This window comes from Nestor notabilis, unplaced genomic scaffold (genome assembly GCF_000696875.1).
Source record: "Nestor notabilis isolate BGI_N333 unplaced genomic scaffold, ASM69687v1 scaffold11584, whole genome shotgun sequence".
NCBI classification, from domain to species: Eukaryota; Metazoa; Chordata; class Aves; order Psittaciformes; family Psittacidae; genus Nestor; species Nestor notabilis.
In genome coordinates, this window is record NW_009926896.1 from 1 (window position 1) to 17,433 (window position 17,433).

Below are 17,433 nucleotides of genomic sequence, written 5' to 3' on the forward strand. Positions count from 1 at the left end.
CCAGGGATGGGGTCGTAAGGAGTGAGCCAGTGTAGGAACTTGAGTATCTAGGGGTTTTGAACTGCACGTCTGTTAACAGTAACTAATTCCTAGCGGGGTGCGTGCACTGTTGGAATGATGGTGTGATTGTAGTGCCGCGTTTTGACTGCTCGATGCGTTCAGTCCGTGCGGTTTTTGCTCGAAGCTGGCCCCGAGTCTCTACAGCTCGCTGTAAGCTTGTGTCGGGGTGGACGTGGGAATGCGAGGCCTCTGTGGTCTGTTTCAGATGGAGATTTCTAAAATAACTTGCAGCAATAGAACACAGTATTACCATCTTCCTATACTGATGGTTGGAAGGAAACATGGAGTGATAGGAAATTCTTTCTGACTCACTGTTTAACCCAGGTCAGATGTCTTTATCTTATGGAATAAGTGTCTGATTGCTTGTTAGACTCATTAGGTAGTCTTTGTGACTATTTTCCTGTATGGGAAAAAGTTGAACAGTGGTTTTGGTCCCTTCTGCATTTGTCCTTGGAATAATACAACAGTCCATTCATGCCACCACATGTGCACATACCCGTTGGGTGAAAATGTTTTTTCTGTTGATTTCTGGTAGATTTGCCATTGGTGCTACAGTCCTCATGCCAAGACACACAAACCTTCAGGAGTAAACATTGTCTCCATTCAGATCATTGGAACTGCTCATAGCTAATGCTGTGTGTGTGCTTAAGTGTTGAAATGGAGCAGGACTTTATGTATGTGAGAACAGGTTTAGATAATCTGCATTCCTGACACAACTATTTGATAGGTGATGGTGGTATGGTAAGAAAAAGCAGGTTTTATTATGAAATGAGATTACTTGGTGGCAGCTTTTTTTCTTCTTAGAAGTATTACACTACTAGAAAGATGTAAATGAGACTAAAATAAACAAGATTCTAAACGTAGCGAAGATGCTCGTTGTCCACATATATCCCGGTGATGAAACTGATGATTCATTCTCCTGTCACAAAAAATGTTACCTGCCTCTGGCAAATGATTAAGCAGCATTTTGCAAGCCTGCTTAAGGCTATATTTATAAGGGTTGCAAAAACAGTGAGCCATTGGCAACAGGCAGGCAAGACGAGGCAAGTTTAGGATGGAAACACCTTCAACTTTTGTCCTTTTCAAAGATGTTTTAGCTAAAAAGTGCAAACCTGACAGGCATGCAGAAATCCTACCTTAATCAAAGTTGGAGCTCGTAAATGCCGTATCTCTTTGCCAGCCACATGATAAATGAACCATACTTATTTTAAAATGAAATGTCAGCAGTTAAGCCTGGTATTCTTTGTGTGTGGAGCCAGGGAGTTCATTCTGCTCTGTACGTTCAGTCATCCAGTCTACATCATATCCCTAGTTATGTCCACCCTTGTGAAGGACTGAATCAGAGGGGTGCGAGTTTCTCTGGAAGGTGTGTGCATTTCTGATGTGAGGGCAGAATTTTACTGTTTTGTCTTGTGTTTTAAGTGACTCAAGTGGTTAATCTTGTACCACTTCCTTTGGGAAGTGATTCCCACAGCTGAAAAAAAACTGTCCGGAAACTTTTCCTGCTGTTCTTTCTTCCTGTTTCATGATTTCATTCCTCTGCTCTTAACCATCCTCCCTATGCCTCTCTTAGGGTAGCTCTACTATGGTGCAGTTTTGAAAAGAGCTTACCCTAGCAAGCGGCTCAGGAAGTAGATAACTTGGGTAGCAGAACGGCAGGCTTGGGGAAAGCGATGCAAACATGGGGAGGACACGTGTTCTCTCCCTTTGCCCTGAATATAATTCTCTTGCCACCACTGGTATGACTGCTCTTCAGTTGTTTGTAAATAGTTGTTATGCCTACTTTCCCACCCAGTCTTGATTTAGTTGAGTGATGCGATGCACACTTAGCTGGTGGTTCTCCTGGCCCTCTGATCAGCAGGCCACATGGCTCTTGGTGGTGTGGCCTTCCGAAACCGTTCTGACTGCAATTGTACAGGGTTACTGTTAAACAGGCTGTTGAAGTACCTCCTCTTGATGGGACCCTTTCTGTAAGCCATCATCAAAGGCTGCAGTTCTGGAATGGGCTCCATCCCTGTTCCCTTTCCTTCTTGTGAACAGACGTGGAGTTCCTGCTGTTTCTCACCTGCCTGTGGCTGGGGGCTTGGACTTCTTCAGTGCAGACCTGCCTGTGATGTATGATGCAGCCTTCACTTATGTCACCGTTACACATAGGAAGTGAACATGAGCTGTGCTGCCTTCTGTTCTCTGTTAGTTGCACCCACTGCATGGTGTGTTCAGTGGGTTTTTGAGGGGTGAAGAGTGGAGGCTGGATGGGGCTTTGGTGGTAGCTGGGATACCTGACCTCCTCTTCCTCCCTGCTCCTCCGCAAATACATTTTGTACCCCTTCCATTTGAGAGAGGCTATTATCATCAGTGAGATGTGGCAAAACTGAAGTTAACAGTCAGGGATTTTCCTAATCCGTGTTAACTGTGGCAAGCTAGCTAGCTTTAAGATTGCTCATGCCTCCTCACATGGCACTTAGGAGAGATATTAGTTAGATCCACAAAAGGAGGAGTCCAGGCTTGGCAGTAGCTGAGCCTGTTCTGCCATTATTTGCTTTTCTAGAACTTCAAGTAATTTATATTATCCAACTTTTTTTTTTTTTTTTTTTTCTTTTTTTTTAGGATGGCCAGTCCACTTGGCATCCTTTTAATTCTTAGGAGTTGCAGTCAGCCCTCTGAGAGGGAATCCTTGTTGGGAGTGACTTTCCTTTTTTTCTTTTAAGCTTCTTGGGATCTATTAGTGGAGCTCATACAGCAATTACGTAAATTAAATCTTAAAAATGTAATATGTAGTTAGATTTATTAAAAACGTCATTAAAAAGTACTTGCCAGCATGTGTGCTGTTCTCCTATGACTATATTTTTAAGTCATCAGCTATATTCTATGTCCTGTAGAAAATTTGCTCTCTCGGAAGCAGAAAACTTGGAGCAAAGTCCATGTTTTCCTATCTTTCATCTACCCCTGTCTTTATACTGCCTATCCTACAAATTGTTCCCACGTGCTCAACTTGCCTTGCTTTGAAGGTACTTACTATTGGTAGCATTCTCATTAGCAGCTTTAACACTGCTGGTTAGACGACTTGAGATTTTTCAGTCTTCTGTTCTGGTGTGTGTGTGCACAGGGTTTTGGGGTTTTTTTTATAGCATGTGTTAGTATACGAAGCTTTACAGGAAAATGAGTTTTTGGGAGAGTTAGGTGTTACTTCTGAAGGGGATGTTTGCTTGTTTTTCAAGAGGGAGTGTCACAGAGTCTGACAGATGAACAAATTCTGTGGCTCTGTCTCCTGGACAGACACTGGCAATATCTGTCTGAATTAAGGCTCCTTTTGTCTCAAAAAATTGAAATTTGTTGGTTAGTTCTAGTACTGAATAACATCATTTATGGTGGCCAATGCCATCTCCTTTTTCCTGTGCAGTTCCTCCTTGCTCTGTGCTGCTCTGTTCTGTTGTGTATTCTGTTTCCAGCTTTCTGAAAACAATGATGTTACCTGCCATGCAGTAACTGCAGTGGACCACAACATTGACCAGTATCTTGTCAGTTGTTGTGGTTACGGGGCCTCTTCGGTGGCCGACAAAGTCAGGTTTGTGTTTACCTACAAATGGGAAGACAAATTCTGCTGCTCCTGCTTGCTTTTTTCCCTTTTTCCCCTAATTTGACCTGCATAGGCATGGCCTGGTAGCCTGAACTGTTAAAACTGTATGTCAGGATAAAGTTATGATGAGTCCTTTCACTAAGCCTTCTTTTCTCCCACAATGTAGATGAGTAGTTTAAGTACCAGTTGCAAGTATATACAACTTCATCGTAAGAAGTTGTCGTATGCTTTAGCTGTGTTCCTAACAGGCAGTATGAGTTTCTACCCAATTTAAGATGTGTGTAGGCTTGCCAAAGAGCTTCTATTGGGAATGGCATATAGAGAAAGTGAAAATTCTGACTTCAGTGTGACATTCTGCATTCACAGAGCACCTTGTTATATATCACTAAATAGCACATCTTTCTCTTTCAATTTTAAGGGTGCTCTCTTTAGCAGAATGTTGCTATTAAACGTCCTGCATTTTTGTAATGACCTCCTTCTCTTTTTTTTTTTTTTTTTTTTTTTTTTTCTTAGACTCATCAGGGTGGTTAATACACCTGCTACATTATCGTACTTTCCTATTAGCAGATTGGAAATGTTTACAGAGATGGTAAAGTTGCTAATTTAGTACAAAATTTGCACATAACCAAGCACATGGTAGGGAAAACAGCCCAATGATAGTAGAATTTAATGTTTTCTTTGGGAAAAGGTAATAGGACTCCTACCTGACCTGTAGTCCTCTTTGGGGTGTCACTGAGTAAAGACTCTTTAATATATGAGTGATTTTTATTTATATCTTTCTCAATTTCTCTTTACAGTCAACTGCAAAAATGGTTATGAAACACGGTTTCTGCCTTAAAAGCACTTTCATGTGCTTTCTTTCTTTTCCAGCAGCAGTAAAAATATTGTTGGTGTTCTTGTGGTTTTTATTAGAGAGGGAAGCTTTGAGTAACAAAATTGAGGCTGGAATCTTAACTTTGTTACAGCTAGTAAGAGCGAGAAGATACTGGTGTCTTCTTACCATCCTTTTAATTTTTTTCTTTCTCCCACAGAAAAACATCTTGTGTAGCTTTGATAAATTAATGCAGTTCTCATGTTCTGCCAACAAGTCATTAGTTTTCTGTTTACAGTAGTTTTCTCTAACCTTCTAATTTGTAAGACCATGTTTAAGTGCAGATTCTTCTTAAAATGCTCATAAACTATAACACGCAATATCTAATGCCAGTATTTTATATACACACACACCCCACACACACCCCTGAAGATCAACATAATATTTGCTGTTCTTTTATTTCTGATTCTTGGTTTATACAAGATCACTAATGGTGAACGTAGTCCTAGTTTTGACTTAGCTTAGTTTTAACTTCTGCTTTTGGTACATTCTAGTTTATAAGCAGGAAGAAGAGCCACTGTTTATATAGATTCTTATTGTATAAAACTGTAATTTTTTGTGTAGTATACATTAACTACATGTGAATACTTAATGTATGTAGTTAATTATATGTTACAGCTATTTACAAATAAATTTTTAACCTCTAGAGCTGTGCAAGTAGATGTGCTTTTGATGTGGAAGCTGAACAGAAAAAGTGAAAGCTTTCTTCTTTTCTTGACTTCTGTGGTAGAATGAAAAGCAATAATTATATATTGGGCTGAACTGAAACACTGAACTTAGCCTCATGCAAAGAAGACTGATTTGTGGTTATTTAAAGGAGTAGCAAAATAATTGTATTAGAAGGAGTCAGTATTTCACTGAAGAAATGGTGATATTGTGAGTCAAAGGTAGTATCTTGGATATTAGTGCATACTTGTCCGTGAGATCCAGGTTTTGAAAAACAAACCTGAGATTGGGCTATCTGGTTTGGCATAACCTTGACCTAGAAGCAAGTATTGAGCTAAGGATGCAGGGCCTTTTTGCAAAGGAAAAAAAGAGCATAAGCTGTCATTCTAGGATTTGTTAATTTTCTTTGGTGGAATTGTAGTTCAGTGTGTCTTAATACAGTGCTAACCTCAGGCAGTGGCACCAAAAGTCGTGTCTGCCTCTTGCGCAGCCAGCTACTCTGTGAAGTTGTTTGATCTCTCATCATCTGCTCTGTATCTTTGTAGGCTGGCAGGACCCCTGGGGAGTGATCTGCCAGTGGCCTTGTGCTGCACTAAAGCAGAGGGTCACAATGTGCTCTCCCAGTGAGTTGTAGGGTAACCTGAGTGTTAGGAGTGTAGGAGGTCATTTGAAGGACCTGGCATTCTAGTAGCTTGACCAGCATCCTCTGCAGATTCAGTTGCTCAAGTATTAAGTTGGGCAACAACCAAGCTGTGCCTAGACCCTCAGCTGTCTTGCTTTCCAGATCTTAGGTAAAAGAGTTTTGTGTGAAGATGAATACAGCTAAAAGGAAAGCCTATTTCTGAAGTGGAGATAAATACAAAAGAATGTAATCTTTCGGATGTTAAACAAAAAGTGCTCTCCTGGGGGTCAAAAGATGACACATTTTAGTAGTTGATTATCATGAAATTTTGCATTGAGATGACTTCGCATATTCTTAGTCCATCTTTGCTAACTGAATGGCTCAAGTCTTGGTGCTTGTCCAGTCAGCAAGTCAAATGCTCCCTCTTCTGATAATAAAAAGGAGAAATGAGGCAATCTGTTATCATCATCTACAGGATTGACTAGGGTAAGCAAGGTTGATTATGTGCTGCCAGTGTGTTCTGGCTGTTGGTTTTGGGGGTTTTTTTTCTCATTACACTGATGCTTTATTTTCTCATGTATTAGGAAATTAGTTTTGGTGGGCAGAGGATAAAGTCCATAATTACTTTCTCTGAGCTTCATTTTGTGGTTTTTGCGTGGTTGTATTTAGTGCATATTAATGTGTTCACTTTCTGTTATTAACTAAAGATTGTCCCGATGCTGAAAGGCATGCTATAGCTCATCTGCATAAAACAAAAGGCTTGACAGTTTCTGAAATGTCAATTTGCTGGTTTTGTGTTAGAGTAGATTAAAAATCTGTCTGTCAGTTTTGCATGAATGTAACCTGTGTGCGTTTTCAAAACATCTCTAACTGTAACATTTTGGGAGATAACATTTATTCTTTGCTTTTACTGTACAGTTCAAAATAGGGAATAATTTTTTGTGGTGTTTTTATAACTTCTATGCAAATACCGATCTGTATGAGAAATTAGGGTGCAGAAATTTCAGAGTAATTTTTCCTGGGTGTGGACTTGAGTGTAAAAAAGGAAACAGCAAATTTCCTTTTTTTCAGAACATTCTATACCTATTGGCTGTAGGCTGTTTAAAAGGCATCATAAAATTGATAAACAGTATTTTTTTTTCTATGTATGCGTTACTTCCCTCTTACAGATGTTGTTTACATAACTTTTCAAAGGCTAGACCAAAATGTTACATAGCCATGTTGTTGGTATCGCTAGTTTCAGTGAAAAACTCAACTTTAGCACTAAAGAGTAACTATAGTGTGCAAGATTGCTGCCAGCGTTTTTATCATTGCCAGCTGACCGATCTGGAGAGTGTTTAGATAGTAATAAAAGAGCTTGCACAGATACTGGCTCTTTTTGATGCTTAATTCACAATGCAATTTTACTTTCTAAGTGAATGATGTCTGTATTTAATATAATTAACATTTGCTTGTAGCTGGAAGCAATTTTAATGCTATGTGTCTGCAGAATTAAGAAGAAAAAAAGAGCTCGCTCACTAGCAGTAACTCAAAACTCCACAGTAGACAAGTGGTTTTCAAATCTACCTGAATTTCATACTATGTGAAATGTTCCAGTGGCCCTGGAGCCATGAATTCAAATAAAAATGTGTTTTATTTTCATAGGAACATGACTCTGCAGTAATTTATACCAATGTATAAGGTATACAATGTAAGATCTTAACTGTCCCTCCTGCCTGTAGCTGTGCAGTCTGGTTGTTCTTGCATGAGCGGTGGAAGTCATAAGGCTGTACAGTAAGTCACTGAAGTAGCTGATCTGGTTGAAAAATAGCTTGGTAAAAAAATTAATTTCACAACTAGGTCAGTTGTTTCAACTGGGTGACCATGTTTTACTAGTGACAAGCTTCATACCAAGGGGAGGAATAGGAAAACGAGCAGCTCATAGCGAGAGGAGCACAGGACTGTGGTAATCCAGAGATAAGGTGGCATAAACTGCTGTGGGACCTCACAGCATCTGCTTTTGCATGCTTTAGTGCTCTTCTGACTCGAGTAATCCATCTCAAGATTGCTACATCAGGTGAGAAATAACTCAGCAAGGAGTTATTGCTCAGCTTGTTCCACTGCCTCAGTTAAGAGGTGCAAGTATCGTCCACAGTTGGCACCATATAGAAGAAGGGTGCAAGGTGGGGAATTTTAGGGCATCAAGAAGTTGAGCTGACTCTGTTTCGTGGTGGCAAACTGGTAGATCTACTTGGCTACTTCGAGAAACCTTATCTTTTGCTATCTTTTGCAGTCCTTGTAGAAGCAGTCTGTGGACTCCAGGCTTAAAATCCTCCTCTAGAAAGCAGCAGAAGTGTAATAGGCACATTGTTGTTCAGGCAAGGACTGCTTTTTTATCATGTACTTCAATGGGTCTGTTGCTTAAAAAAAGTAAATATATATTTTCAAGGTTGAAGTAACTTTTTTTCCTGAGGTTGGTGAACTTCTTGCAAGTGCTCAAACTTCATGATTTAAACTTCAGGATGAAGTCCACTATTTTTCACTGTGTGCTTATGTCTAGCCATGTATCACAGCCATTGAATTAATAATAATCTTTAAAATATATATACACACAAAATACATATAAAATACATGTGTCAAATTAAATATATATATTAAAAAATCTCATAGATAGTTACAGATCTATAAAGCTGTTTCTAGTCTGTGGGATGACCAGTCTTTTATTATTGCTGGATCTTCATTTTCCTGACCACTTAGCTGATGCTGAAAGTATGTTGAGATGGGAGTTGTTTCAGTACAAGTCTCATACTAAATTGTGTTGCAATAATGAATCTTTTGAAAGCAACTTGCAATTAAATATGTGGATACTGTCTGTAAACATTAATCTATGTACTTGTCATTTAAATCCTGAATTAAAATTCCCTTCCCTCAACTCCCCCCAGAAGGGGGGGGGGGGGGGGGGGGGACACAATTAAACAAAAGCCAAACGAAAAACTTTCAGTGTTTTATTCTTTGCCTGTCTTAATGTTTTTTTACTAACTGATTTATTAGAATAACCTATTGGAAAAAATAAAACCAGACAAGTTCCTTGGCCTGGCTGAGTGTGTTACAGAGCATTCATAAGCAAGTCACTTGAGGCTGGCAGAAAAGGCAGGAGGTCTGCGACAGCCTGGATTTAGGCTGATCTAAAGCACTGAAAGAGCCTGGTGTAATTTCGGAGGTCCATCAGTCTGAGCGCCACCTGCCACTTTGTAAAAGTTGTTTCCTCAGCACTCCTCTGTCTACCTGGAGGTCTGGTTCAGTTTGCTGAGGCTTACAGAAAGTGGGTTTTGATGTGGAGGGGAAAGGGATGACTCGAGGTACCGCTCTGCCAGCCCAGCAAGCAGAGCTGGCTTGGTGTGGTGTGTGGGGGAGATCCATGAGTGCAAGTAGAGGGGCAGAGGTTGCTTTTTTGGAGGTGGGGATGCTGCAGCACTGCCGTTACTTTCAGCAGCAGTTAGTTTTCATCTTGGTTTTGGTTGCTGAAACCATACCCTGGGCGTTAATGATAGCTGCTGGTGGGTGAACAGTGCCACGTAAAGACAGAGTTTCCGCTGAGTTTGCCCTTTGCGGTGTGCCAGCTTCTGGCTTCCTGCAGTACCTGCAGCACATGCAGCAATAGCCAGCAAGACATTTGCAACTGTTTTCTCTTAAAGAAATAGATGACCGAGACACTGTATTAACTGAAATTCTCTAGCTTTTTACTTCCAAACGCACGTGTCTCTTCTGCTTTTCCTTTAAAAGGAAAGCTTGGATTGAAGTAAGTTTAGCCAGACATTGTGACGGATGTTACTAAGGCAGTACAGCCTTGGAAGCATCAGTTTGTCAGCTATGTAAGAGCTATATTTGTAAGTTTTGTTAAACTTTTAGTTTCCCTGTGTGGATGTATGTGAATTTTAGGTTGCACAAAATTAAATACTCCATTTATGGGAGTAGTAAGTGGTGCAGAGTGTGTGGGGAATGTAATACTACCACAAGGAACAGACACCCGTGTTTTCTACTAGAACGGCTTAAATCATTACGTGGCATTCCTAATTGTAGTCATGTAATTGTAATCTGTCTGAGATGAAAACGCTAAACTTAGCCAAGCAGTCTTGTAGACTAGCAAGACTCGTATAAATAAGCTAAATATTCAATTCACACTCTCCATGGCCAAAAAAAGTTGTCTCATTTAAGCAAGAGGAAAAATTAAGCTACTATGACAAAAATGATTGATGGATCTAAAAACATTTGAAAAGTGATGAAACAACAGATTTCCCCCCCCCCCCCTCTGTTTTAATCACAATTTTAGAAAGAGGTCCTTTTTATAATGAAAACCCTGAAATATTTACTATGGAAAAATGCCTTCTGAAAACAGCGAGATTGGGTACAGTGAGAATTCTTACAAATTCATGGAAACAGTGTGTTTTCAATCATCAAGGCTGTGATGGACTTGAACTGCTGGAAACTTCTGTTGGCGAGAGTATAGAAAAATGGGTATTTTTGACATGAACACTTTCAGGGAGGGAAAATTAAGTATTTGGGTTCTTAGTACCTGTATGTCCTCATTAGATCTTTATCTAAGAGGAAGTTTTCAAGGTGTGCATGTATAGAAGCTGCTGTAGATACAGAAAATAGCAGTTTCAACTACAGTATTGGTACCCGTGGGCTTGGTGTGTTAGCCTTAGAGAGGTTCTATCTTTGTGGTGTGCTTGTATGTTAGCCTGAGAGTGGTGCTGTCTTTGTGATCTCCTTGTCTGTTAGCATAAGCAGCATATTAATAGGCTTTATTATCTTGTTCTTGCATAAAATTCAAGGAGCATTGTAATGTCCTTGTAGGAATCCCAGCTGTCTGTGGGCAGGATGCACTGCCATGGTATTTCCTAGCAAGAGACAGGAGTGCAGGTGTGTGGTGATGAGATGTTCTGCTTTCTTACTCTGTACTTAAGTAAGCACAATAGTTTTAGAGGTGCAGAGTAATAACAAGTGGTTACAAACTGGCTTTTCAGAAAAAGATGCAAATGTTTTAGTTGTAAATAGGTACAAGCCGTAGGTAATAAACAATAAAAGCATATTGCTGGTGTTTTAATTAGATGTAGCTGCAGGCCTCTGCCTGCTTTGCTTGGACATACACAGAGTTTTAGTTCTCTCCTAATCCAATGTTGAATATTAAGCACAATACATCTGTTTGTAAGTCTAGTTTTCCAAAATACACTTGTCAGTTTATCCTATAAATTGCAGTCTGTGGATAATGGCCTGGTAAAAAATATCTAAATAAACCTGTGTGGAAAAAATAATATTCTCATGAGAAAGAGCACCTCACTTGGCTTTTAAACAGTTTCCTGTATGTGGTGATCATACACAGGTTGTTTATTCTCATGAGCTGTGTGTAAGTACTACTTGCCTTTCAAGCATCGAGATGCTTTCCAAAGCAACTCCTCAACTGTGGAATCTTGGCTTCAAATTGGGATTCAACAGGTCAAGAAAACATCGTACAAACAGTCTCTTTGTTCACGTTAGGACCAAGCTAGGGACAAAGATAGTTAGTACAGCAAAGTTGTGTTCTTATTGGTGGTATGGTAGTAGTAAGGAGGTCTAGTGATGAACAAGCCTTCTGTATGTGGCAGTGTTGAAATGGTCCCTCCTTCAAAAGTGGTGCTGACTAACGAGCATTAGCTCTGCCTGAACTGCAGTGCTTTCTGAAAGGCATTAGATAAAAGAGATCAAGGTTGCACTTGGATTTTGCTGACTTGACAGGTGAAAGCTCTTTGTCAGTGGCAGCATCTTCATGTTAATCCCTGAGCATCTTTTCTCATTCTTTTACTTTCTATCACCATCACCAACATGAAATCTGGACTTGTGTGACTTAAATAGAAGTATGTTATGAAGAAACAGATTGGGCTTTAGCAGCACTGGTATTCTTTGCAGTTTACTGTGCAACTTGGTTTTGCTGGTGATGAATATTAATTTAGGTTTGCAGCCTGTTGCAGGAGTTTGCTTGTCATTACGTGAAATTATCAATTGATTTTCCTGGTGAAAACGTGTACAGAAATACAGTGCCATGAAATAAAACATGGTATGTAACCTCTCCTGCCTAAATAGGTTTGCTATGTTCCATAGAAGTCTAAATTCAGTAGGTGTTTCCTTGCTTACCAAAAGCTCCCTGGCTACCTTTAGTTGCTTGTGGGAACGTAAGTATTCATTAACTTCAAGTCCATAGATAAGTCCATATGGTTCAGACTGGTCAGGTGTGCAGCTAGAGAGGGATTTCATCTCAGTGTGCATTAGTCAGAGTAGCCGTGCATGATACACAAAGCTTGCAGCTGAGGCTCTCTTCCTTGTCTGAGTGGGAACATAAATCTGTTTCCCTTCACTTTCCTACAGGTTAGGGCATTTGATGAAAAAGAAGTAAAGCTCATACTCTGAATCATGGTCTTATGACTCTTTGCTTTTATCCACTGACAGCCTGCTATAAAATCTGCAGAATCTGGAACCCCACTTAACATCTTTCTTCTACCTCCCACCATCTGTGCACCAGCTTGTTTTCTGTCTCCATGCTTTTTCATTCTGAATTACATAGCAGCTTTGGTTTAATGAAAGTGGTGGAGAGTGCTCTTACTAGGATATCCTGTAGGATGATAGCGCATTCCCAGGAAATGTGAATTCAAACCCTTTGGGGCTGAGGAGGGGCTGGAGCCCAGTTAACATACTTCCTGATACGCCTCACTGATGTAAAATATCTGGGAACTATTACCACCCTATGTCATGCAAACTGTATCACAATGGGTTCTACCACATTTTATCTTTCTCGAGGTGAGGAGATGTCAAATATCAGAAAACTTCATCATCTACAGTTGTTCTGAAATTGGTACCTCTTTTCTTCTGATTCTGGAGGAAACGTATGTGTTCTATAAAGAAAAATGTCCGTCCCCAGCCCTTTCCCGTCAGCCAGGCACCTAACTTGGGCGGATTGGTTTCCAGTCAGTAATTCAAATCGAGACCAAAAAATACTTTTAAGAAAAATGCCTAATTGCTTTTCATTACACTATTAAAAATTGTCAGTAAGTTGAGGGCTCCTGTGAAATCCAGGAACAAGTATTAATAAATTCTCTATAAAAGGAATAATCTGGTCAAACCATGTGAGTGCTTGTGAAGTTAGCTGTTCTGTCTTGAAGCAGCTGCATTGTGTATAAACTAACAAACCCCCATACTCTGGGGACACAGACCGATACCATGAACAGCCTTCCAGATCTGCTCTCATGGGCTGTGGCCTCAGCCTCCTGGTACTTGCACATGAATGTTTTCATGTGTTTAGCTAAAGAGGCAGTGTGATGCAGGTGCCCGTGCTGGGTTTTCAGTAGCGGTTTCAGACCCACAACTCTACTTTAGAACCTGAGGCTTATTGATTATTTTTTTTCCCATTGAATCCAGTCCTTTTTGGTGAATTTTAAGCAACTTGATCTCTTGAGAAATTTTTAGATGGATAGGTATGAATAAACTATGGGTAGTAATTTGGTATAACTGAGAGTCTTAGCAAACCAGTTGTGTTAGTGTTTGTTTGTCTGCTTCCCTGTGGTTCTGGCATGCAGAAATCTGCTTCCTGTACGTTTAAAGTCATTGTAATTAAAATTAAGTCCTAATTGGTTTATTATATATTATTTTAATTTACGATGCCCTACTTAAATAGTAGTTATGAAAGTGCTTATCGTGAGTATTTGGCAACTATGCTTGTTCTAGTCCCTTAACTGACAGAAGATAGCTGGCAGAGAAATGAAGTCTGATGTGGAACACTGACGATTCTTATATCCTGTAGCATCACAGTAGCTTTAAAGCTTTTTCCAGATGCAGTTTCAGTAAGCAGTCTCAATGTGATGAATTTTTTGTGTAATGCTGTTTCAGTCCTACAGAATTTCTTAGTTTGCACATTAATCTGGGTTAATGTCCCATTCTTTCCGTAGTACTGCAAGCAGGTCAAAACCTGCTCCGTCAACATCTGCAAAGTTGCCAGGGAGTGAAAGAACATTGTGGTCCTGATGAGCCATGCTCTTGGTAGGCTCGTAGATAGGCTGTTGAAGACAGGTTTACTTCTAGCATTTCCATGTGGGTCAGGAGTTTCAAAGTCCTGCTCTTAAGACTGCACTTTTGTTGTCCATCTTGACTGGTCTCATCAAGTTCACTTCCCCTACATGGGGATACTCTACTAGCTAATTGCGAGTGGTGCATGGCAGAGGCTGGGGCCTCTCTGTGAAGGGCAGCCATCGCAGGGCTCATCCACATCCAGGGTACAAACAGTTTTGTTCATGGTGAGGTAGGGTTTTGGTTCTTTGTTTAAAATGTCTTGCTTTTCAACCATCAGTGTTTACCCCAATTCTTCACTCCATGAAGAAGAATGCATCATGTAGTTTTCTTGATCTGGTGGTCCTGGAATTTACTGTGCAAGCAATGCATTCCAGATATAATTAAGTATTGCAGTAACATTTACATTGATTAAATAAGATAGCTGTTAAGGTCACAAATGAAGAATTACCTATTTAAGATATGTTGGAAAATCTGCGCTACAAAGTTGGAAGTTTTAATCAAAAGTAACTCCTTCATGTGAAACACTGACTTCTGTACCTGTGCCTTAGCAAAATACTTCGGTCAAGGCAGAGCAGCAAGATACCGTTTTACCTCTTTCTTTTATAGTGAATTCCTGCTTTGCAGTGAATTGTTGTAGAAGCAGATATGCTTAGAGTCGTTGCATGTCCAGGCAAATTTGGGTTTGTAATTAATGATGTTTGTTGTGGGAGTTCTGGCCATCAGGAGTAGTTAGAGAGGTGTGGGTCCCTGCTTAGAAGTCTGTAATGCCTGTGTAATTGCTGTCCCATGTCACTGGGGTTGTTCTGTCCCTTCTAGTTAAGAAAATAGCTGTGTCCTTTTTTTTTTTCTTTCCTTTCTGTTCTCTCCAGAAATGTGAATGGAGTCCTCTTGTCAGCCCATAAAATTCATGCTGAAAAGTGTGGCCCTCAGCTAAAGCCAGTAAACCTTCTGGAGTAAGGGGAAAAGGAACTTTTTTAGCAGAGTAGCCATCAAGTCCTGAAACGGGCGTCTCCAGAGACTATTTAATTCTGCTTATTTTAGAAACATGTCTCTTCCTGCTCTTTCTATAAGCAGAGTCTTGATGACTGAGAGTGGGGGTTGACTCTGTGACCAGTGCAGTCGAGCATACAGCCATGGACAGTGGCTGAACAGCAGTGTCCTTTGCCTTTTTTTCCCCGAGTTCTCTTCTCCATCCCCATCTCACCAGTTTCTCCATGCCAGCACAAGCATTTTTGGACCCAGATGGCTGACATTAGCCACTTTCTTTGTTGAATTAGTGTTTCAGCCAGATCTTTTCTTGCTTCAGTGCTACTCAGTGGCTGCACTGGTTAGCAGTAAGAAGAATCAACCAGAAGGTTGATTAAAGAGGGTGAATATTCAACAAGGAGGATGAGGCAGTTCTCTTTGGTGACGTTCCATCCTTAAGCTGGATGAAAGGGCCTGTAAATGTCATCTCAGTTCTAGGAGGGATCGATTCCATACAGCACTTCTGAATTGAGCTTCAAATGCAGCTGATGCAAAGAGGTGTCAGTCGGCAGGAAACACAAACACTAGTCCAGAAGTGAGTTGATTATTCTTTGTGGGTTTATAAGTGTGAGTGGCGTGTGGGGTTGTAAAGTAAGCAGACTGTCGGGTTATTGCGTCCAAAAGGTAAAGGTGGCTTCTGCACAACTCCTCAACTCCCTCCTGCATATTTAAACGTTTCCCCTGTGGCCTGCAGCATGGTTCTGTATTTCAATGGAAAGCTTCGCAGCAAGGCACGCTTCAGTACGCAGTAGGGGCAGATGCCTTGGTAGTGCTTTCTTTTGCTTGGCGTTTGCTTGGTGGATGCTGGAGTGCTGAGTCACATGAGTTGCTGCTTGGCTGAGTGGAATAACACAGCAATGGCCTAATGGCTTGTTTTTAATGTTGCCTTAATATAGGTATAAACTATGAATTGCATCAGGTAGGGTGAAGTGCTGAGCTGAAGAGTGGTGAGAGGAGAGCAGGGTAGCCGCTGATACTTCATTTCAAAGGAATTGATGTTCCTGTAACTCTCACCCTTTTTTTCTTGACCCCATTTGCCCAGTTAATTTTCTGCGGAGATCCTATTGGTGTTCTAATGAATAAGTTTAAAAAGCTGCAAATGCTTCAGTTCTGTGGAGTAGTAAACATAATTTGTAAGTATCTCAATGATTAGCAGAATACAAAGGTGCTAAGTACTTAATTTGCAAATTCAAAATTAATCTGACTGTGGAGAAATAATCCTTCCTTTATCCTGTTGTCACTTAATGAGGCTTTCATTTCAAATTAGAAGCTCCAGAGATTTCCATCGAAGCTGGTTTTATAAAGAAAAAAATCTCTTCAAGCATTACTCTTTGTAGAGACAGCAAAAAAATAAAACCTTGGAAAGCAACGAGTCCAAACATTCGAGGTTATGTCCATCTTTGTCTTTCTAAAATATTAAACAAAAGTAAGAGTACGGCTCACAAATGCGCAGAAAATAATTTTAAAGTCAGTTTTCCAGCAGCACACCATTTGCAGCCTTTGAAAAAGGATCCAACTGGTGATGTCGTTAAAGACGTTTCAGTTCTTGGCAAGCTTGCCTTTTGTAAGCTTTTAGCTGCCTTTTTCTTTGGGGGGGAAATCACTTTTTCAAGGACTCTGGGATATTTTTCAAGGATTTAATTAAAAGGGGGAGAACAAGTATAATAGAAAATATGTAAACGTTGCACAAAAAAATAATTTATTTCTTGTAACAATGGGTTCTTTTCTGTTCCAGTCATCTGTGGTTGCATACTGTTCAGTTCCAGCTCCATCAATGGTTTCCAAAGGCTTCCTTTAGCTGTCTAGTGTAGTTAGGCGTTACTTGTTTTGATTTGTTCCCTTAGCAGAAGAATCAGCAGAGGACAATCCACAGTCCTAACCAGTCACTTGCAGGAGAATGTGTCTGTCACTGTTGGCACCAGGCTGCTGCAGCGGCTCAGAGGTGGCTGAGGCTGCGCAGCGCTTTGCTTTGCACTAACTGTCAGAGTCAAACCCAAGTTAGCAAATCTGTACCCGGGTTTTTCCAGCGCTCGGCAGATGGAAAAGCCATTAGGCAGTGGAGGTAAAGGAAGCGCTCGCGTGTGTCGGGGGGCCGGCCCTGCACTGGGAGAGGCGCTGGCTCAGCCTTATATGGAAGAGGACATTTTCCTTGTTAACTTTATGGGGAATCTGTGCCCAGAGCTGCGTTCATCATGCGGATGCATTTCCACGGAACGTTTCTCTTCCAAATGGTCTTAATCATAGTTTTAGCACAGTGCCACATCTTTGCTGACTGATATAAATAAGTCTGCATGGGCTTGCTGTGCATCTGCTGCTAGTCTGCCCTAAAAAGGTGAACTGTTTATGATTTTCTCGTTTTGGCTAACAGAAAAGATGGTTCTAAACTGATGCCAGCAGCTTAGGATTTTTTCTTACTGAAAAGCCCACCCCGTTCTGGGCTGTACTTTAAAGCAAAACTGCTTCTTGAGTAACAAAATATCCTTTCATTTGAGGGAAGTAAGGCTTGCTAAACACAGAATATACCTATCATGAAAA

The 17,433-nt window shown here is 40.5% G+C and overlaps 1 protein-coding gene across 1 annotated transcript in view; it reads left to right on the forward strand.

The window, feature by feature from the left end:
- The first annotated feature begins 152 nt into the window (after window positions 1–152).
- The window catches only part of LOC104400538 (integrin beta-1-like), a 29,087-nt gene continuing 11,806 nt past the window's right edge, over window positions 153–17,433 (forward strand). The window contains exons 1-3 of the mRNA XM_010013803.1: window positions 153–254; window positions 3,510–3,625; window positions 4,151–4,226. Of these exons, the coding sequence (XP_010012105.1) occupies window positions 153–254; window positions 3,510–3,625; window positions 4,151–4,226 (294 nt within the window). The remainder of the gene's footprint in view (window positions 255–3,509; window positions 3,626–4,150; window positions 4,227–17,433) is intronic.